This window comes from Hoplias malabaricus, chromosome 4 (assembly GCF_029633855.1).
Source record: "Hoplias malabaricus isolate fHopMal1 chromosome 4, fHopMal1.hap1, whole genome shotgun sequence".
Taxonomy (NCBI): Eukaryota; Metazoa; Chordata; class Actinopteri; order Characiformes; family Erythrinidae; genus Hoplias; species Hoplias malabaricus.
The window spans coordinates 8,176,940-8,201,111 of NC_089803.1; the positions used below are offsets into that span (position 1 = coordinate 8,176,940).

Here is a 24,172-nt window from a genome sequence, read left to right on the forward strand (position 1 = left end):
TTTATCATTTTATCACTGTCTTATAAACTGAAGGCATGTTATCAGTTCTGTTAAATGATAGGATGTGCACCATTCAGAACTTATTTAAATATATAAAAGTTTTTTTGCAGTTTAATATTTTTCCTGTGTATAGTGTCGTTATAAAACCAAGCTTGTCCTGTGATAAAACATATTTTGAATTTGTTCTAATGCAAAGATGTGCACTATTTTAAATGTATGATATGGTTTAAAAGTTGTGGGGAATAGATTAGTCCTAAACAAAAATTGAATGACACATTTACAAGTCCATAATCACATCCATTAAATTAAATGATCACTGCCCACAATAAAAGCACCTTGACTGCTCTGTTCACAAGCATTCTCACTACTTTCACATCCATGCACACAAAAATGCCCTCTCCCAACTCTTGACGTGTCTTGTGTGTGTGTGGTCAGCCAGGAAGCTATGGACATTCTATTGTTTTTCAGGAAAAAACAGCCAGATTCAGGTGAGAGAGAAAGATGAAAACTATGTGACCAGAGGCCCTTTAAAAAATTAAATTTGAGTAGTCCTAAATGCTGAACTCATTCTTCTTAATCAATAACTGCTTTATCTGTAGAATAGCGCAGATGAACAGACTGAGAGGAAAGCTGTCTGTGTACTGTAGTGAAATGACCGTAGACAGTGATTTCTGGGTTTATTTATTTATATTTATACAGCAGAGAAAGAGGGTAGAGCTCTACATGTTGGTTTCCTAGATTTAGCAAATACATTTGGCTCAGTGCCACATAAACTCATGTGGACAGCTTTTAAATTTATCCAGGTGACAGATAAGGTTACTAGGCTTGTTAAAGGGGAATTTGTTACATCATGGCAGCGGTTAGAAATAGGTGTAATGGCTGGATTTCACCATTAGCATTTACAATGGTGATAAAGGTAGTAATCAGGGCCTCTAAGTGGGATGTAGGGGGGGAGAGGGTGCATGATGGCATTCGGCTTCCCCAATCAGGGCTTACATGGACGACACTTACGACTACTGTGGCTTGCATACGGCAGTTGCTGAGGAATTTAAATGATAATCTAAGGTTGGTTAGGCTGAATGTTAAACTGAGCAAGTCTAGAAGTCTGTCGATTGTCAAAGGAAAACTTGTACAGGAAAATTTTGTGATAGAAGGAGAAATGATCCCTACAGTACTGGAGATACCAGTGAAGAGTTTAGGTGGATGGTATAGTGCAGGACTAAATGACACCGACCAAGTTGTGGGAATAAAGGCTGATTTGGTGGAGGCTATTAATAGCAGTGATAGATCATGTCTGCCAGGGAAGTTGAAATTGTGTTGTCTGCATTTTGGCTTACTGCCTCATATTAGATGGCCGTTGACAGCTTATGACATTTCGATCAAATAAGTAGGGAGGATGGAAAGGGTTATAAACAAGGCCATAAGGAAGTGGCTAGAGGTGCAACAGTCTTTAAGTAGCATGTTATGGTATGGGAGAGGGGTACTGTAGTTACCACTCACAAGTTTAGTTGAGGAATTTAAATGTGCAAAGGTGAGTCGTGAGATGGCTTTGTCAGGATCAAAGGATACAGTGGTAAAAGCAGCAGTGCCAGTCACAAAAGCAGGAAGGAAGTGGAACCCACGAGTGGCAGTGCAGGTAGCTAGGAGCTCATTAGAACTAAGGTATGTGATTGGCCAAATGTAATGTGGAAGAGCAGGCCTTGGGTCAGGTGATACATGGAAATCTTTTAGTAAGACCACAGAGAGAAGGCAAATGATGACTAGATTTATTCGCGAGCAGGAATATGAGGCGCAACAGCAGCGGCACAGGCAAAATGGGGCCAGAAGATCACTTGGCAAGAACTGTGTGTGATGGAGACAAATCATTAAGTTTTTGCTGGGAGCAACTTATGACGTCCTTCCAACACCGCAAAATCTTGGATAGTGGGTAGGTGAAGATCCTAGTTGTAGATGATGTACAGTTATATAAAGTTAGTTTGTCACAGCGTCGGTATACATGGAGACATAATCAGGTGCTAAGAGTTTTAGCATGTTTGTTGGACAGCTAACGCTTAGAGGTAAATGTATTGACGAGTGGTAGTAGTAATAAAGTGATTATGTTTGTGCCTGAGGGGGAACGTATTTGAGAGCATGCACATGGGCTGGGCTCAATGAGTAACCGTAGTTGTTAAGGAGAGCTGGTTGCTGATCGGATCATAAATGGCCACAGCAACTTTGGGGTGTAGCTGTAAGATAGGAACAATAGAAATTCTGTGGCTGCAGGTAGGAAGAGAGTGTGGTGGGCCTTATGTGCAGCTCTAATGGATTGGCGTAGAATATTTTACATCTTCTTTTGTGTATGATTATAATAAAAATTGAACCAGATAATAGAGAATGTACCTGCGACTGTGGTAGGAACAATTATCTAAAATATGTGTTTGTGTGTCCAGCAGTTTATTATCAGTTCTGCTGATAAGACGTTTAAAATAAAAGGAACACACCTGCCACCAGTGTTATAGTCCATTTGTGTATCATATCCTGAGAATCTGTAAATGATCTTCATAATATTGATAACAGATTATTAGAATTAGAATGGTTTGAACATAACTAGTCCACAGCAGCTCAATACTCTATGAAAAAATGCTATAAATTGATATTTACAATTATATAAAAAATATTAATCATATGTTTATTATATTTGCCAGGTAGTAAGGAAGTTTAACACTGAGGAAGGACAGGTTTTCGGACTGAAATGGCACTGGACATGATAGAATGTGGGGAAATTGCTTTTTTGGCCTAATTCATTGTACATTATCTCTTTAATTTCTAAGTGTCTCAAAAATCTGAAAGGCTCACTGAAGACACAATATAACAGACTATTGATATCCTGAAGATGAAGAAATTTTACTGTGGAATTTTTTTGTCATGGCCCTGTGAATATGGCATGTGACATGTTAGAGTATGTGAAAACATGAACTTTGGGTATACAGTCATGTGAAAAAGTTAGGACGCCCCATGAAAGCCTAGGTCTTTTTGAACATATTGACATATGAGCTTCATTTGAACCTGTCTCAGGCTGTGTGTGTGTTCTGAGGTGAACTGACAGAACAGTAGCTACAGTCTCTGCTGGTGGTGTGTGAATGTAACACAGAGTAAGAAGAGTTTACAGTGTGTGTGAGACACTAGAGTCTCTCCTCAGTCCCTACAATAAAAATCATGTTGATACAGTCACTAGGTCTAGATTTACAGGTCTCTACTTTACAGTGGATTTACACCCTTCACTTGTTCCACTCTTCATTGTGTTGTGGTTTTGATTTTAAATTAACTGGTGTTTTGCTCATCAGTCCAGATACAAACATAAAATATGTGCTTTAAAATCTTCTTCTTTTTTTCGCTTGATCCATTTCAGAGTTGCAGTGTAATTGAAAATAAAATAGAAATGAATTATATAAAAATGTAACAGAATGCATTCAGCTTTGTAGGTAATTGGCAGTGTACAGTAGATTTATAAACTATTTTCAAATAAAACAAAAAAATAATTAATTTATTTTTATATGATTTTCATATGTTTTTTTCTTCTCATTTTTAAATGAAAGTTGAACACAAACACGATACGATGAATGGAGCTGTCCACAGCTAAAGCAGTGTTTCTTCTGAAAATGCTGCTAATCAGGAGAGTGTTTCTCTTTGCTGCAGTAAGAGCTGGTTTTATTTGTGGATCACAGACACCACTCTGACTCTCTCCAGATGTTGGAGGGAGCTCCATTTCTCCAGAAAACACAGCTCCTCATTTCATTTAATTTCCTTGTTTTCTCCAGAGGACACTTGTAGCTCAGATGAGAAACTGATCAGATCTTTATCTCTGATTGATTTACATTCATTATCCTCTGTGTGTTTAATTTAGTCATTGCTTCATGTGTTTTATTTATTTCCCACAGATGAACACTCTCTGTTTTACCTCTTCACCGTCCACTCAGACCTCTCTGTGAATAACATCTACCAGTTCAGTGTAGAGACTCTGCTGGACGACACACAGTTGGACTCCTACAGCAGTCGGGACGGTATCAGGACTCCTCAACAGAGCTGGGTGAAGGAGATTGAGGAGAGTGTGTGGAGAACAGGAACTGAGAAGCTGAAGGATGATGGGTATCTTTTACACGAGTTTCTCAACAAACAGATGAAGTTCTCTGGCCATGATCCATCAGGTGAGAAACTGCTGCTGTTCTCCTTTTTAAAGATGTACGTCCTCCTCTCAGAGGAAGAAGAGTCTGTAGATTTACACACACTGCTCTGATTAGAGCTCTTCATTTCTCCATCTTCATCTCAGTCACAGAATAAACACAACACACTCCATCAGCCCACAGTCGACTAACAGTGGTCTCTCCTCCTGGAGACTGTCATCATCTTCACTGGGGATTCACTCAGAACAGACCCCTCCTCAGATTCAGTTCTGAAGTGAGTTACAGAGTAGAGTTAACAGAGATTACACCTCTCCGTCACTACAGAACAGAACAGACCCCTCCTCAGATTCAGTTCTGAAGTGAGTTACAGAGTAGAGTTAACAGAGATTACACCTCTCCGTCACTACAGAACAGAACAGACCCCTCCTCAGATTCAGTTCTGAAGTGAGTTACAGAGTAGAGTTAACAGAGATTAAACCTCTCCGTCACTACAGAACAGAACAGACCTCTCCTCAGATTCAGTTCTGAAGTGAGTTACAGAGTAGAGTTAACAGAGATTATACCTCTCCGTCACTACAGAACAGAACAGACCTCTCCTCAGATTCAGTTCTGAAGTGAGTTACAGTAAAGAGTTAACAGAGATTACACCTCTCCGTCACTACAGAACAGAACAGACCTCTCCTCAGATTCAGTTCTGAAGTGAGTTACAGAGTAGAGTTAACAGAGATTAAACCTCTCCGTCACTACAGAACAGAACAGACCTCTCCTCAGATTCAGTTCTGAAGTGAGTTACAGTGTAGAGTTAACAGAGATTACACCTCTCCGTCACTACAGAACAGAACAGACCTCTCCTCAGATTCAGTTCTGAAGTGAGTTACAGAGTAGAGTTAACAGAGATTAAACCTCTCCGTCACTACAGAACAGAACATACCTCTCCTCAGATTCAGTTCTGAAGTGAGTTACAGTGTAGAGTTAACAGAGATTACACCTCTCCGTCACTACAGAACAGAACAGACCTCTCCTCAGATTCAGTTCTGAAGTGAGTTACAGTGTAGAGTTAACAGAGATTACACCTCTCCGTCACTACAGAACAGAACAGACCCCTCCTCAGATTCAGTTCTGAAGTGAGTTACAGAGTAGAGTTAACAGAGATTAAACCTCTCCATCACTACAGAACAGAACAGACCCCTCCTCAGATTCAGTTCTGAAGTGAGTTACAGAGTAGAGTTAACAGAGATTACACCTCTCCGTCACTACAGAACAGAACAGACCCCTCCTCAGATTCAGTTCTGAAGTGAGTTACAGAGTAGAGTTAACAGAGATTAAACCTCTCCGTCACTACAGAACAGAACAGACCTCTCCTCAGATTCAGTTCTGAAGTGAGTTACAGTGTAGAGTTAACAGAGATTACACCTCTCCGTCACTACAGAACAGAACAGACCTCTCCTCAGATTCAGTTCTGAAGTGAGTTACAGAGTAGAGTTAACAGAGATTAAACCTCTCCGTCACTACAGAACAGAACAGACCTCTCCTCAGATTCAGTTCTGAAGTGAGTTACAGAGTAGAGTTAACAGAGATTACACCTCTCCGTCACTACAGAACAGAACAGCCCTCTCTTCAGATTCAGTTCTGAAGTGAGTTACAGAGTAGAGTTAACAGAGATTACACCTCTCCGTCACTACAGAACAGAACAGACCTCTCCTCAGATTCAGTTCTGAAGTGAGTTACAGTGTAGAGTTAACAGAGATTACACCTCTCCGTCACTACAGAACAGAACAGACCCCTCCTCAGATTCAGTTCTGAAGTTAGTTACAGAGTAGAGTTAACAGAGATTAAACCTCTCCGTCACTACAGAACAGAACAGACCTCTCCTCAGATTCAGTTCTGAAGTGAGTTACAGAGTAGAGTTAACAGAGATTAAACCTCTCCGTCACTACAGAACAGAACAGACCCCTCCTCAGATTCAGTTCTGAAGTGAGTTACAGTGTAGAGTTAACAGAGATTACACCTCTCCGTCACTACAGAACAGAACAGACCCCTCCTCAGATTCAGTTCTGAAGTGAGTTACAGTGTAGAGTTAACAGAGATTACACCTCTCCGTCACTACAGAACAGAACAGACCTCTCCTCAGATTCAGTTCTGAAGTGAGTTACAGTGTAGAGTTAACAGAGATTACACCTCTCCGTCACTACAGAACAGAACAGACACCTCCTCAGATTCAGTTCTGAAGTGAGTTACAGTGTAGAGTTAACAGAGATTAAACCTCTCCATCACTACAGAACAGAACAGACCCCTCCTCAGATTCAGTTCTGAAGTGAGTTACAGTGTAGAGTTAACAGAGATTAAACCTCTCCGTCACTACAGAACAGAACAGACCTCTCCTCAGATTCAGTTCTGAAGTGAGTTACAGTGTAGAGTTAACAGAGATTAAACCTCTCCGTCACTACAGAACAGAACAGACCTCTCCTCAGATTCAGTTCTGAAGTGAGTTACAGTGTAGAGTTAACAGAGATTAAACCTCTCCGTCACTACAGAACAGAACAGACCTCTCCTCAGATTCAGTTCTGAAGTGAGTTACAGTGTAGAGTTAACAGAGATTAAACCTCTCCGTCACTACAGAACAGAACAGACCTCTCCTCAGATTCAGTTCTGAAGTGAGTTACAGAGTAGAGTTAACAGAGATTAAACCTCTCCGTCACTACAGAACAGAACAGACCCCTCCTCAGATTCAGTTCTGAAGTGAGTTACAGAGTAGAGTTAACAGAGATTAAACCTCTCCATCACTACAGAACAGAACAGACCTCTCCTCAGATTCAGTTCTGAAGTGAGTTACAGTGTAGAGTTAACAGAGATTAAACCTCTCCGTCACTACAGAACAGAACAGACCCCTCCTCAGATTCAGTTCTGAAGTGAGTTACAGAGTAGAGTTAACAGAGATTAAACCTCTCCGTCACTACAGAACAGAACAGCCCTCTCTTCAGATTCAGTTCTGAAGTGAGTTACAGAGTAGAGTTAACAGAGATTACACCTCTCCGTCACTACAGAACAGAACAGACACCTCCTCAGATTCAGTTCTGAAATTATTAAATAAATTAACAGCAGTAACGTATTTGAAGTAAAAAACCAGAACATTAATTTCACACAAAAGAAACATTTTAACACACACACACACACACACTCTACTGTAAAACACCAGTTAAAGAGAGGGTTTCAACAAGCAACATCACAAAATGTAAGATGCACAAATGTGAATTGCATTGTTTGAACATTAGAAGATTATTCAAACTCACACATCCCACACCACACTCCTGCCCTTGTTAGCACTGCAGAGGAACCTGGGGGAGGGGAGACTGAGGATGCCCAGTCGTGTTTTGAAGTGTGGCAACATTTAGATTTCCCCGTTTCCAGAAACAAAAAACTCTTGTTACTTCAGTTTAACTCACAACGTCCTAAAGACATTGAGTTCAGTCTGAATCGATTTGAAATGTGGGCTGTTCAAGGTTTCTAGGGATATATTTAATATGTTTCTAGGACAAAAATCCATCCATTATCTGTACCGCTTATCCAATTTAGGGTCGCGGGGTCCAGAGCCTACCTGGAATCATTGGGCGCAAGGCGGGAATACACCCTGGAGGGGACGCCAGTCCTTCACAGGGCAACACAGACACATTCACTCACACCTACGGACACTTTCGAGTCGCCAATCCACCTGCAACGTGTGTTTTTGGACTGTGGGAGGAAACCGGAGCACCCGGAGGAAACCCACGCGGACACGGGGAGAACACACCAACTCCTCACAGACAGTCACCCGGAGCGGGAATCGAACCCACAACCTCCAGGCCCCTGGAGCTGTGTGACTGCGACACTACCTGCTGCGCCACCGTGCCGCCCTAGGACAAAAATGCACAAATGTATTTAAATATTTTGTATAAAAGAATCTGTTTTATCTCAGCTGCAGGAGCTCAGACTTCAGGGGGTTAGCTAACACTAGAAGCGCCATCTACTGAAACCTAAAGGCACTGAGAGCTGATGATTTGAGCACTGAGCTGTCTTCCCAAACCATAACCAACACGCCGCTAGGAGAAGAGAAACACAGCAATCAGATTAAATCAAATATAGTGAGGATCAAATTGTTAAGGAATTATTAGAAAAGAAAATCATGAATCCAGAGTGTTACATTGAATCTTGAGCAGAGTGCATCGTTATAACCCTAGTTACTGCCAAAGTAATCATCACTGTGTTTACAATCTAAAATAAAAGGTGTGTGGGTGAGGAGAGAGTACCATTTGGTGTGAACCATTGCGCTGTGTGTATATTTTACACTGTGTGTGTGTGTGTGTGTGTGTACAGTGTAGAGTCTGGTGATTCCTGGTGAACTGTGTTCTCCTCTGTTTCAGAGCGTCATGTTCTTCAGTGGAGACTCGGCTGTGAGGGGGAAACACTTCCTGACGGATCAGTTTCACCTTTAAACTGCATTAATGATCTTCACTACGATGGAGAAGATTTAATCTCTTATAACTGGACCCTGAGGAAGTGGACAGTCTCAGCCTCTCAGAGCAGTGACCTGGAGAAGAAGTGGAATAATGAAAATAGATATTTACACAGTGCTCTCAGTAAAAAATATGAGGACTGTCTGAAGTGGCTGAGGATCTATTTGCGATATAATCCTACTCCAACCAAACCAAGTGAGTATTTGGTGTGTGTGTGTGTGTGTGTGTGAGAGAGATTAAGAAAATTTAGAATTGATGCCTATAATCATTCATTCATTATCTGTAAGCGCTTATCCAATTCAGGGTCGCGGTGGGTCCAGAGCCTACCTGGAATCATTGGGCGTGTAGCGGAGTAACAGTATTCGAGTTGGTTATGCTTAATGGTGATTATCACTTATAATAGTTATTATTACTGAATTAAATGACAAAAATATTAACAATTAATTAGAGAGGGAAATACTGTCACCGCTAGGTGAGTTCTCAGGATTTTCAGACTCTTAAGGAACAAACTCCACACATTGTATTATTTCAAATAATGGAAACACTTTATTAAAAGAAAGTTAATAGTTTGATAAACATAGCACAATCATCAAAGTCTCACGGAATCAACGCTCGTGAAACCAGTTTGAATTTAGTAATTGGCTAGGCTATATGACTTGTGAGTGAGGTGTTGCTAAATGATTTAATTAGGGTATAATTTTACCAAGAGATTTAATTCGATCTCAGCTCTGAAAATGAGGAATTTAGCTTACTTTTTTCCACGATTCAACCTTTTCCGTTATGATCACTTAGCCGATGGGTCCAGCAGATTTTCGCTCTGTTCTTACGGTGTTTGACTTGTCACGGCTGAAGTTAGGCTGCTTAGTGGGGGAAAGTCCCTCCAGGATGAGTCAGCCACTTTCTGCGTCCTTTAGACGGTGTGACGTCAGTCTGGGATTCCCTTCACAGAGAGCTGCTGGCCTGGCTGGTTTTCGGGATTGGTATTCTCCTTCCCGATGAAAGGACGTCAGAATAAGTTTGCTCTTTTCCTCTGATCTTCAGAAGCTGTTTTATGAATTAATTAGCTTATTTTACGATTTAAACGGTGGCCCTTATTCTGGCCAAAATAAGTTTCACCTGCTTTGATCGGTCGTAAAATTAAACTTGGATTGGGCTACAAACACGAACACAAATAAAAAGAAAGAAAAGATTACTGACAATTAATTAACGTTTACTCTTTTAGTTTCTGTATTGCACTGCTAACTGACACAAGGCATCCCTTGGAAGTTGCGTGAAGTTCTTTTCTTTAAGAGTCTTTGAAGAGTCGGCTATATATATATATATATATATATATTGAGTACATTACCAACTATTCTAGATGTTAGAAATTAATTCATCTTCCTAAATGGAGACAGGAATTTTTCCTCATGATTGAAACAGTAATTCACATCACTCGGTTAGTTAGTAGACAGTCACCTGAGAATAACAGAGGATAACATTAATACACATTGCATAAAACATGTTTATAAACAGTGGCCCATATGCGTCCGTTATGTGTTTAGAGGGAGATAGGGCGAAAAGTGATTTCGCAAATGTCCACTTGGGGGCACTGTTGGTCCATGCTGTTTGTCTACTTTAAACTCGCGTTGGAGGTCACCATTGGCAGTCCTGGGCCATCTGTTTCTGGATAAGATAGGGGTCGCCATCCCGACGCTGATGGTAATAAAGCTGGGGGTTCTTTAATTCTGGTCTCTAAGGCTCTGATTTATCTTTTAGGCTTAGTGGGGCCATAAACTTGGTGTTTTCACTTTACATTCCAGAAGAAATAGGGGGTCACTGAAAAGTGTTCTGCTTAGCCTTTGTTGTCAGACATAGGTGTGTGTGTGTGTGTGGGGGGGGGGGGGATGCAGAGTCTCTCAGCACACACACACACTCTGTGGAATGTAGGTCTTGTTCCAAAACTTATCATCAGAGTGGAGAGTCAGAGTCTTAATTTTTCATTTCTTGACCTGGGTCCATACTCCACTACAGGCGCAAGGTGGGAATACACCCTGGAGGGGGCGCCAGTCCTTCACAGGGCAACACACACACACACCTACGGACACTTTTGAGTCACCAATCCACCTACCAACGTGTGTTTTTGGACTGCGGGAGGAAACCGGTGCACCCAGAGGAAACCCACGCGGACACTCCTCACAGACAGTCACCCGGAGCGGGAATCGAACCCACAACCTCCAGGCCCCTGGAGCTGTGTGACTGCGACACTACCTGCTGCACCACCATGCCGCCGTGCCTATAATCACACTTCCACAAAAAAAAAAGATGGGCCACACTACTCACAAACACAACGGAGTTGTTCAGTGAAAACACTGGAAATTTTTACTTTGTTTTATTATCATTAATTTAAACTTCAGAACAGACTTCTGTTTTTACTGAAGTTTTTACTTCAAGATGGGTGGAGACCATGGCGGCCATTTTGAAGTCAGCTATTTTGGATCCAACTTTTGTTTTTTCAATGGGAAGAGGGTCATGTGACACATTAAACTTATTGGGAATTTCACAAGAAAAACAATGGTGTGCAACAGTCTTGGAGGGATCTATACAATGTGGGTTAGACCAATAGCGGTGGTTTTGTTTAACTTCACCATTCACATAAACGTTTGCCTCATCACTGAACAAAATCTTCTGTGTAAACTGAGGGTTCTGTTTGAATTTTTGTTTTGCCCATTCTGCAAATTCAGTGCACCAATCTGAGTCATCCTCGTTAAGATGCTGCAGCAGCTGGAGTTTGTAAGGGTGCCATTTGTGAGTAGCTAATATTCGCCGAAGGGATGCTTGACTGATGCCACTGTCCAGTGACATGCGGCGAATGCTACGCTGTGGGCTCTTGCTGAATGAAGCTAGGACAGCCACTGATGTTTCTTCATTAGTGACATTTTTCATGCATCCACATTTTGGCAAATCCAACACTGAACCAGTTTCACGAAACTTGGCAAGCAGTTTGCTAACTGTAGCATGGGAAATGTGTGGTCTCTTAGAGTGTCTTTCATTGAAATCTGCAGCAATGACCCGGTTACTGCATTCACCAGACATCAACACAGTTTCTATCCTCTCCTCACGTGTTAACCTCCGTGACATGTCAGTGGCTGTAAACAAAGAGAAACTTGTAAATAACTCGTGAAATAATAAAGTTACGTTAAAACTTCCCAATAAGTTTGATGTGTCACATGACCCTTCTCCCACTGAAAAAACAAAAAGTTGGATCCAAAATGGCCGATTTCAAAATGGATGCCATGGACACCACCCATCTTGAAAAGTTTTCCCCCTCCCATATACTAATGTGCAACAAACAGGAAGTTAATATCACCAACCATTCCATTTTATTGAGGTGTATCCATATAAATGGCCCACACTGTAGTTTGTGATCAGTTTTTATAGATCTGAATTCTGACTAAAACACATTGTGTGTTTACACTGTTCCTCTCTGCAGCTGTTCCAGATGTGTATGTGTTTGAGAAGAAATCTCAGACTGAGTCCAGCAGACTGACCCTGACCTGCCTGGCCACGGGCTTCTACCCCAAAGACCTGAAGATGAGACTGAGGAGATTCACCACTTCACTCCCTGATCATCTACTAACATCCTCAGGAGTCAGACCCAATGGTGATGGAACCTACCAGCTGAGGAAGAGTGTGGACGTCCAGGAGGAAGATACAGCAGGATACAACTGTTGTGTAGAACACAGCTCCTTTAATGTATCAGTGATTAAACCCTGGGGTAAATTTTTCTGTGTTTGATTATCCACAAGCACTGAAGAGTAGAGAGAGTCCTCCATTAGACTCAGAATATCCCACTGTTCTTACAATAGTTACAGTTCTTACAGGGGTTTATTTTAGTCCAGAAACACTGAAGAGTAGAGTCCTCCATTAGACTCAGAATATCCCACTGTTCTTACAGTAGTTACAGTTCTTACAGGGGTTTATTTTAATCCAGAAACACTGAAGAGTAGAGAGTCCTCCATTAGACTCAGAATATCCCACTGTTCTTACAGTAGTTACAGTTCTTACAGGGGTTTATTTTAATCCAGAAACACTGAAGAGTAAAGAGTCCTCCATTAGACTCAGAATATCCCACTGTTCTTACAGTAGTTACAGTTCTTACAGGGGTTTATTTTAATCCAGAAACACTGAAGAGTAGAAGGAGTCCTCCATTAGACTCAGAATATCCCACTGTTCTTACAATAGTTACAGTTCTTACAGGGGTTTATTTTAATCCAGAAACACTGAAGAGTAGAAGGAGTCCTCCATTAGACTCAGAATATCCCACTGTTCTTACAGTAGTTACAGTTCTTACAGGGGTTTATTTTAATCCAGAAACACTGAAGAGTAGAGAGTCCTCCATTAGACTCAGAATATCCCACTGTTCTTACAGTAGTTACAGTTCTTACAGGGGTTTATTTTAATCCAGAAACACTGAAGAGTAGAGTCCTCCATTAGACTCAGAATATCCCACTGTTCTTACAGTAGTTACAGTTCTTACAGGGGTTTATTTTAATCCAGAAACACTGAAGAGTAGAGAGTCCTCCATTAGACTCAGAATATCCCACTGTTCTTACAGTAGTTACAGTTCTTACAGGGGTTTATTTTAATCCAGAAACACTGAAGAGTAGAAGGAGTCCTCCATTAGACTCAGAATATCCCACTGTTCTTACAGTAGTTACAGTTCTTACAGGGGTTTATTTTAATCCATAAACACTGAAGAGTAGAGTCCTCCATTAGACTCAGAATATCTCACTGTTCTTACAGTAGTTACAGTTCTTACAGGGGTTTATTTTAATCCAGAAACACTGAAGAGTAGAGTCCTCCATTAGACTCAGAATATCCCACTGTTCTTACAGTAGTTACAGTTCTTACAGGGGTTTATTTTAATCCAGAAACACTGAAGAGTAGAGAGTCCTCCATTAGACTCAGAATATCCCACTGTTCTTACAGTAGTTACAGTTCTTACAGGGGTTTATTTTAATCTAGAAACACTGTCTCATTTTTCTGGTTACAGAGGATAAACACAGTGATTATTCAGGTGTTCGGGGTGTGTTAATTGGAGCAGTGGTTGGAGTGTTGTTGGTGACTGGGGTTGGGTTCGGGCTCATCCTAAAGAAGTTTATAAAAGGTGAGTGTAGGTGTTTTTTATTTACAGAAAATAAAGTCATACAATCTTATACCAAAATGTCCTAATACTCCCAAAGTAAATTTCTCTTTCTAACTGTTTCTCTTGTTTCCTACTTCACCAAACGGTCTGTTTATCTTTTAGTATTTTTAATAGTTGTTACACTTTTTCTGTTTACAGGCCACGGAAGAATTGACTCTTCATTCATTAAACTGCTGATTGGGCTCTTGCTGTGTTTCATGACTGTGGGAGTCTTTATCTGTGGAATGATTTTGGCATTTGGTGAGTGTAAATTATGTTATCCAAGGGCTGCTGCTGATGGCACACAGAGTGTGTGTGTGTGTGTCCATTACCACAGATGGGTTAAATGTGGAATGCACATTATATTGTGAGTTGTACAATGAGAAATCACTGCACATTAATATTAGTGTTCTGAACACTACAGTGCAAGGAAACCTATTGTAATTGTTCAGGGTTTTATTGTTCTGCTGCAAAAAGATAAATAATCTACCTTAAACGAGTCACACAGCCCAAACCGTGGTGTAGAGATTAATTCTTTTTTCTACATAATCCTTGGTTCTCAATAAATCAAAAATATTGATACAATCACTAAGCTCTGCCAAGTTTAGTTTGCACCAATTTTCATAATTCTCAAAAACTTGGTGTCAAAACGTTTGCAGATGCATTCCAGTCAATATTTATCAAAACAATCAGGAGCTTTCAAATCAAGATGGCTGCCATATGCCAATGAACCTGTACCGTTAATGGCATGTTTTACTTTAACCCCTGTATCTCCTAAATACTGTACTCAAATCAGATAAGATTTCAGATATTGCTTCAAGACGTGATTCTGAGGTAGCAGGCATATGTTGGTGCATGGAATATTATAGGGTGTGCTATAATAGTTATGTTTTTTTGGCAATATTGTAGCATCAGGTGTATTAAGTTGACATTGGAATGCTGGTTCTGTGAGCAAGCATACACTTGGAAGGTTAAGGACAACTCAATACGAGCAAAATGATTAATGTCATCAACCAATCAAATTTCAGTAGGTGTTTGACAAATCAAATCAAATCAAATCAAATTTATTCGTATAGCGCTTTTCACAACTGATGTTGTCACAAAGCAGCTTCACAGAATTCCAGTAAAGGAAAGATATGACATGAAATGTAAAAAAAAAAACGTAAAAACCCTCAAGTGAGCGAGGCCAGGGGCTTGGCAAGGAAAAACTCCCCCAGCTGAGGAAGAAACCTTGGGAGGAACCAAGGCTCACAAGGGGTGACCCATCCTCCTCTGGTGTGATGTGAACATTTACAGAGTGTGGCTAATGACTCCGGCAGATCTGACTATGACAGCTTTAACTAAAAGGAGAGAACCAGAAGGACACACAGACACGGGAGCATCCTGAAACACTGGCATCCCTCCGCTCCACCATCAACAAACCTGAGTGATCGCGTGAAGCGGTGGGCCGACACCAGTTTACTATAATTATCAGTTTACTATAATTCCCTGTGTCCATGGACCCCCCGGATCTGCCGCCTTTATCTATGGGGGAGCATTAACTACCAAAAGATAAACTAAACAAATGTGTTTTTAGCCTAGATTTGAAGATTGCGACTGTGTCTGAGTTCCGAACATTTTCTGGAAGATCATTCCAGAGTTTGGGGGCTTTATAAGAAAAGGCTCTTCCCCCAGCTGAGGCCTTCTGAATTCTGGGAACAATTAAAAATCCAGTACTCTGTGATCTGAGTAAACGTGGAGGCTCATAATAGGAAATTGTATCTTGAAGGTATTCAGGAGTGAGCCCATGTAGAGCTTTATATGTTTTTAGTCGATGCGGAATTTAACAGGCAGCCAATGAAGTGATGACAGAACAGGACTGCTATGTTCAAAATTTCTAGTTTTAGTGAGGACCCTGGCTGCAGCATTTTGAACTAGTTGAAGTTTTCTTAAATTGCTGCTGGTGCATCCTGACAGTAGTGCGTTACAGTAGTCAAGCCTTGAAGTAATAAAGGCATGTACTAATGTTTCTGCGTCCTGAAGGGATAAGGCATTTCTAATCTTAGCAATATTGCGAAGATGCAAAAAAGCTGTCCTAGTGATTACTGCCTATGTGTTGATCAAATGATAATTCCGGGTCAATTATGACACCAAGATTTTTTGCTGCTGAACCAGGTTTAACTGGAAAGTCAGCGAGATTTAAAATTAAATCTGATAATTTATTTCTTGCCACTTTTGGACCCAAAAGCAGGACCTCTGTTTTGTTGCTGTTTAGAAGGAGGAAGTTACGCAACATCCAGCCTTTCATGTCTTTTACACAGTCCTCTATTTTCTTTAATCTGTGTTTGTCATGGGGCTTGGCTGAAATATACAACTGCGTGTCGTCTGCTTAACAGTGAAACTTAATGTCATGGTTTCTTATAACTGTGCCTAGCAGTAACATGTATAATGTAAATAATAATGGTCCTAAAGAGAATCACAGTGCGAGAGAGTGAACGCTGGCGCGTGTAGCTGCCGCTGCTCTCCGGTTATTTATTTATTTATATATTTATTTGTCTGCTGTCTCCTATCTCTACGTTTTCACCATGTGGATTAATGACTTGGCTGTAAGGTTTGTCTTCGCTTGGGCTGTATTGTCCACAGTAATTCATCCATCTGCAACCTTACACCAGTATTCAGCTGCTGAACTTCTCAGGCTGCGGTTCAACCTGCCCCTTGTGCCGCCAGTACTTCACATCTACCCGGACATCGCCCGGCCTCCTCGACGCAGATACATCCACCGCGGATCCCGACGGAACTTCCACCTTGACGACTCCTTGGCCATAAATACCATCTGGTCTAAATCTCGTTGCCCTTGGAGAAACCCTGACAGGAAAGTGGACCGTGCTGTCTTAGTCAGGATAGCTAGGTCGGCTAACTTCATTGAATCCACGGACCATTGTGATGTTAACGTCGGGCTTCTCAGCACTTGGTCCCTCACGGGTAAAAGCCTTCTCCTCCAGGACATCCTCTTCGACCGTAAGTTTGACATTCTCTGTCTTACTGAGACGTGGCAACAACCAGGGGACTTTTCCCAGCTGAATATCAAAAATGTTAATCTAACCTCACTTTTATCAGGTATTGACAGTCTTCCTAATCCGAGTAATTCAGCCACTACTGATGATTTGGTTCAACTCTATAACACTGGACTTCACTCTCTACTGGACTCACTCGCTCCTTTGAAAACCCGGACTGTCTTTTTCACCCATTCAGCTCCTTGGTTCACATCTTACCCACGTCAGCTCAAAGCTACTGGACGCCAGCTGGAGCGCCTCTTCAAGAAAACTGGACTCACAATCCACAAGGATCTGTATCATAACCATCTCCTTCTATATAAAGACAAACTTCGCACAGCAAAATCCCAATACTTCTCCCAACTAATTAGAGCTGGTGATGGAAGCACACGGGCCCTGTTTTCTTTGGTCACCTCCACTCTCCGCCCACCAGACTCTTTACCTTCACATTTCTACTCTGCCGACCATTGCAACTTACTAATGTCATTCTTCAATACCAAAATAGATCTGATACACCAACAATTGCTTCCTGACACTCTCTGTACATTATTGTCTCCAGTTCCAGCCCCTTATATTCACCCATTTACTACATTTCAACTTCCAACTATCTCCAATATCTCTGATCTCATCCATAAATCGAAACCTTCCACTTCTCAACTCGACCCTCTCCCAACACCCCTGGTTAAAGCATGTTTATCTTCACTATTGCCTCTGATAACTGCCATTATTCACTCTTCCCTCACTTCTGGATCTGTCCCTTCGTCTTTAAAGTCTGCTGCAGTCACCCCTATTCTTAAGAAACCCGGTCTAGATCCTAACAACTTCAATAACCTCCGTCCCATCTCTAACCTACCTTTTCTTTCAAAAATCCTAGAGAAGACAGTTGCCTCTCAGATTCATTCCCATCTCTCTAATAACCACCACTATGAACAGTTTCAATCTGGGTTTCGTCCTCATCACAGTACAGAAACAGCTCTCCTCAAAATAACAAATGACCTTCTGACTGCAGCAGACTCTGGTGTTTTATCTATACTCATTCTTCTTGACCTGAGTGCAGCATTTGACACCATCTCCCATTCTATCCTCCTCCATAGACTATCAGCCATCGGTTTTTCCAACACACCACTGGACTGGTTCACCTCATATCTTTCTGACCGCACTGAGTTTATTCAGTTAAAGACATTCACATCCCAGCCATCTCCTCTCACTTCCGGTCTTCCTCAAGGCTCTGTCCTTGGTCCCATTCTCTTCATAATCTATCTTCTCCCCCTTGGTCATATCTTCCGTAAACACAACATCCAGTTTCATTGCTATGCTGACGACACCCAGCTCTACCTTTCTAGCAAACCCACTTCCTCTCTCCCTCCCACCTCCCTATGCAATTGCTTAGAGGAAGTCAAGTCTTGGTTCTCCTCCAATTTTCTCAAACTCAACAGTGATAAAACAGAGGTTCTCCTCATTGGTTCAAAATCCACTCTTGCAAAAGTAAACAGTTTCTCCATCCCCATTGACAATACTTTTGTTTCCCCCTCCCCTCAGGTAAGGAGTCTGGGTGTCGTCCTTGATAGCACTCTGTCTTTCCAAACCCATATAAATAACATCACTCGCTCTGCATACTTCCATCTTCATCATATCAACTGCCTCCGTCCTTCCCTCACTCCTGACAATACTGCCATCCTGGTCCACTCCCTGGTCACATCCCGTCTGGACTATTGCAATTCTCTTTTATCTGGTCTCCCCTTCAAGACCCTTCATAAGTTGCAACTGGTTCAGAATGCTGCAGCCCGTATTATCTCTAGAACTCCATCCATTGATCACATCACCCCTGTTCTTCAACAGCTCCACTGGCTCCCTGTTAAATCTCGCATTGACTTTATACTCATATTGCTTACTTTTAAGGCCATCCATCACCTTGCCCCACCATACCTCACAGAGCTCCTCCACATAAACAGACCCTGCCGGACTCTTAGATCCTCCTCATCCATCAGTCTCACTGTCCCTCCGTGGCCCGTCTGACCACCATGGGGTCTAGAGCTTTTAGCCGCACCGCCCCCCATGTTTGGAATTCCCTCCCACCGGACATTTGTAATATTGACTCCCTGGACATTTTTAAATCATGCCTCAAGACCCACCTGTTCAGGACAGCATATAGTCTTTAGCCTAGTCCTTTGATTTTTGATTTTATGTAACTTTAATTAGCCTGCTTTAATTGGCTTTGGTTATACCTGTTGTTTTGCTTTGATTTTCTTATGTACGGTGACCTTGAGAGTCTTGAAAGGCGCCAAAAATAAAATGTATTATTATTATTATTATTAAAATAGAGCCTTGTGGAATTCCAAATCTTACTTTAGAATAATTTGAATTTAGATTGTTTACTTTTATGAATTGATAACGTTCCGTTAAGTAAGATTTGAACCATAATAGGGCTGTCCCTGTGATTCCAACCATGTTTTCTAACCTTTCTAGGAGAATATTGTGGTCTATTGTATCGAAGGCTGCGCTTAGGTCAAGAAGCACCAACAGGGATATGTGGCCTTGATCAGAGGCAAGAAGAAGATCATTTGTTATCTTGACTAGAGCTGTCTCTGGACTATGATGTGGCCTGAATCCAGATTGGAATTTTTCATATATATGATTCTTATGTAGATATGAATTAAGTTGTTGGGCCACGGCTTTTTCTAAGATCTTGGACAGAAATGGCAAATTAGAAATAGGCCTGTAATTAGACAGTGTACTAGCATCAAGATTTGGTTTCTTGATCATAGGTTTAATAACTGCTAGTTTAAAAGCTTTGGGTACATGGCCCAGGCTAAGGGATGAGTTTACTATTGTTAAAAGAGGATCAATAATAGCTGGTAGTACTTCTTTGAGCAATTTTGTGGGAATTGCATCAAGTGTGCAAGTTGTACAGTTTGCGGAGGTGATAATCTTCTCTAGTTCTAACCGTGGGAGTGGGTAAAAGGTTTCAAGTCTTCCTTTTACAATTACATTATGTTTTATATCAGTCACATCGGGTGGCAGCCAGGACGGTTTTAATCCTGTGGCTTGAGTTTGTTGTCTAATATTATCAATTTTATTATTAAAAAAGTCCTTAAAATCTTTACTGGTGAGAGTTGCTGGAATTAGTTGTTCGGAACCTGCTTGATTTTTTGTAATTCTAGAAAACACACTAAACAGTGCCCTCGGATTATTTTTATTATTGGAGATCAGCGAGGCCAAATATGCTGAGTGAGCTTTAGTGAGGGCATTTCTATACTCTATAAGGCTGTCCTTCCAGGCAGAATGGAACACTTCAAGCTTGGTTGATCGCCATTTCCGCTCTAGTTGTTACTAGTCCGTAATGTTTGTTTTAAAGTACGGGTTTTATCATTATACCAAGGTGCGAGCTTTTTCTGTCTTATACTTTTATGTTTAAGTGGTCCATTGGGTCTGATGGAGTGGGAACTGGTGTTGATATTTCTGGGAGGTTTTCTATAAATTGTAGGGCGGTAGATGGTTTTATTATACGCTTTGTAGAATAGCGAGGGGTCTTACATATATTATGGCTAAGACGTAGCTCATATGAAATTAGATAATGGTCGGAGATTGCTGAGGATTGACAGGCTTAACAATGCCAAATCATCATGTATATATGCCAAATAGATATATATATAAAATTTATCCTCTTTATCCTCTAAATATGTGTGTGTTGAGCCTCAGTTCTCTGAAAAATCCACAAGTGCCTGTTAGCGTGAGCTGGGCTTCTAAACAGTGTACACCGTCTTATTTTTCTTATTTTCAAACTTTTTTTGCTGAACTTAAGTAAACATTTATTTAGCATTATTCCCAGCTAGCAAAATTGTATCGGCCCACCCTCAGGCCGAATCACACACGGCGGAATAAAAACACTCGGCCCAATGCCGGCACGCGAAGTTGACATTGTCTCGGCCGTGATGTACGGCCGTAGAGTGGGCCGATAGTTCTGGCCCGAGTCTGGGAAACTCTCAGCCCAGACTCGGCCGAGTGTTGTGGCTGAGGCGCAACTCAAATGACTTGGCCCTAGTCCGTCAAGCCATAACTAAACCGCGATAACCGAACCACGGCCGAGTTTGAGCCAGAAGCACGCCATTAGACTCAAAATATCCCACTGTTCTTACAGTAGTTACAGTTCTTACAGGGGTTTATTTTAATCCAGAAACACTGAAGAGTAGAGTCCTCCATTAGACTCAGAATATCCCACTGTTCTTACAGTAGTTACAGTTCTTACAGGGGTTTATTTTAATCCAGAAACACTGAAGAGTAGAGAGTCCTCCATTAGACTCAGAATATCCCACTGTTCTTACAGTAGTTACAGTTCTTACAGGGGTTTATTTTAATCCAGAAACACTGAAGAGTAGAGAGAGTCCTCCATTAGACTCAGAATATCCCACTGTTCTTACAGTAGTTACAGTTCTTACAGGGGTTTATTTTAATCCAGAAACACTGAAGAGTAGAGAGTCCTCCATTAGACTCAGAATATCCCACTGTTCTTACAGTAGTTACAGTTCTTACAGGGGTTTATTTTAATCCAGAAACACTGAAGAGTAGAGAGTCCTCCATTAGACTCAGAATATCCCACTGTTCTTACAGTAGTTACAGTTTTTATCTTCATCCAAAAATTGTGTGTTTCTTGTTGTTTTCCTTATTTTCCTTGCTTACAGACAGCATACACTTTGCCTCTTCAGGTGTTCAGGATTTGACCTTTGGACTGATGATTGGACCGGTGGTGTTGGTGGTTTTTGTGTGTGGGCTCATTTTTGATCGTAAATGTAAGACAGCAATAGGTAAGTTGTGATACAGATAATTATATATGGAATAAAATTTTCTGGAAATATCAGATACTATAGTCCAGAACACCCTGTATATTATTAAACATTGTAAACTTAAAATACTGGTTATTAAACTATATTAATATATTTTCTACTAGTCTAAATGAGAATTTTATTACAAACACCTATTCCAGATATGTTAGAATATTTTGTAAAATTAAATAAAACTGTGATTTTGCTGTCATTTACATACACTGTCATTGAGCAGTTTGAGAGCTTTTACTGCTCTGTTGTTTATTCAGAATAAGCCCAGAAAATGATTGCCTCCAGACTTTGGTGTTTTACATTAATTTAAGCTGAAAACTTATGAGAACCCTGTATTAGAATCTCAGGTCATAAATTAGGTCAAACATTATAAGCTTTAAAATGTATAATCAGTAAACTACTCTCTGAGGTGTAGTTATCGTTAGCTGAGAGAACTATACAGATTAAATGTGTAATTTAACGCTGTCACAAAAGCAAAAATCTAAGCTTTATTCTGAGCTGTTTTTCTGTTCTTTCCCAGGAAAACTTCTCAGGAAACGCTGACGGTTTTATGAACTTTGAACTTGAAGGAGATCAGGCCTTTTCTTTTGCTGCACAAACATTTTGGAAGAGTTTGGGACACATTTCTCTGGACTGTGTTCTTTGTGTCTGTTGTATGATGGAGTTTGGATGTGTTGTGTGTTAATGAGACTGAGGGGAGGTGGAGAACTGAGTCTAGAACAAATCTGCTCTTTCATTTGTAAAGCAGTGTTTTTACATTTGTTATAAATGATGATCATGTACATATTGGTGACCGTACAAACTCACATGTCTCAGTACCAGCGATAATCAACAAGAACGCACAAAATCTTCAAACTGTATTCAAATGTTTGAGCGTTAATATGTTATTGATATTATGTATAAAATATGTATATTTTGTATAAATTGTTTAATATAGAAATGCTGGAATGTCTGTGACGGACTGGTGTCCTCTCCAGGGCATGTACCTTGTGCCTGGCCTTGTCTCCAGTGATTTCAGGAAGCACTTACAGATGATCAATGAATGAATGAATGAAGGAGAAAATAACCCTCAAAGCTATGATTTTGCTATTGTTTCACAAATTGTGTACATTCATTCTTTCATTCATTCATTCATTATCTGTAACCCTTATCCAATTCAGGGTCGCGGTGGGTCCAGAGCCTACCTGGAATCATTGGGCGCAAGGCGGGAATACACCCTGGAGGGGGCGCCAGTCCTTCACAGGGCAACACAGACACTCACACACTCACACCTATGGACACTTTTTTAAGTCACCAATCCACCTACCAACGTGTGTTTTTGGACTGTGGGAGGAAACCGGAGCACCCGGAGGAAACCCACGCGGACACGGGGAGAACACATCAACTCCTCACAGACAGTCACCCGGAGGAAACCCACACAGACACAGGGAGAACACACCAACTCCTCACAGACAGTCACCCGGAGGAAACCCACACAGACACAGGGAGAACACACCAACTCCTCACAGACAGTCACCCGGAGGAAACCCACACAGACACAGGGAGAACACACCAACTCCTCACAGACAGTCACCCGGAGGAAACCCACACAGACACAGGGAGAACACACCACACTCCTCACAGACAGTCACCCAGAGGAAACCCACGCAGACACAGGGAGAACACACCACACTCCTCACAGACAGTCACCCGGAGGAAACCCACACAGACACAGGGAGAACACACCACACTCCTCACAGACAGTCACCCGGAGGAAACCCACGCAGACACAGGGAGAACACACCACACTCCTCACAGACAGTCACCCGGAGGAAACCCACGCAGACACAGGGAGAACACACCACACTCCTCACAGACAGTCACCCGGAGGAAACCCACACAGACACAGGGAGAACACACCACACTCCTCACAGACAGTCACCCGGAGGAAACCCACACAGACACAGGGAGAACACACCACACTCCTCACAGACAGTCACCCGGAGGAAACCCACACAGACACAGGGAGAACACACCACACTCCTCACAGACAGTCACCCGGAGGAAACCCACGCAGACACAGGGAGAACACACCACACTCCTCACAGACAGTCACCCGGAGGAAACCCACGCAGACACAGGGAGAACACACCACACTCCTCACAGACAGTCACCCGGAGGAAACCCACACAGACACAGGGAGAACACACCACACTCCTCACAGACAGTCACCCGGAGGAAACCCACACAGACACAGGGAGAACACACCACACTCCTCACAGACAGTCACCCGGAGCGGGAATCAAACCCACAAACTCCAGGTCCCTGGAGCTGTGTGACTGCGACACTGCGACACTACCTGCTGCACCACGGTGCCGCCCCTAAATTGTGTACATTTTGTTTATAAATTGTCTTTTAAATATAGTGTAAAAACTTAACTAATGTAAAACTTAAGTGAATCATCATTGCACTGCCTTTATGTAAATGTTAATACTTCAATAAACCTTTTTCTGTT

The 24,172-nt window shown here is 41.6% G+C and overlaps 1 protein-coding gene across 2 annotated transcripts in view; it reads left to right on the top strand.

Moving 5' to 3' along the window:
* The window catches only part of LOC136695093 (uncharacterized), a 54,607-nt gene that overhangs the window by 2,851 nt on the left and 27,584 nt on the right, over window positions 1-24,172 (top strand). For both annotated transcript variants that reach the window (XM_066668916.1, XM_066668917.1), the window contains exons 2-6: window positions 3,918-4,184; window positions 8,558-8,845; window positions 12,120-12,404; window positions 13,683-13,796; window positions 13,974-14,075. In XM_066668916.1, coding sequence (XP_066525013.1) covers window positions 3,918-4,184; window positions 8,558-8,845; window positions 12,120-12,404; window positions 13,683-13,796; window positions 13,974-14,075 — 1,056 coding nt within the window. The remainder of the gene's footprint in view (window positions 1-3,917; window positions 4,185-8,557; window positions 8,846-12,119; window positions 12,405-13,682; window positions 13,797-13,973; window positions 14,076-24,172) is intronic.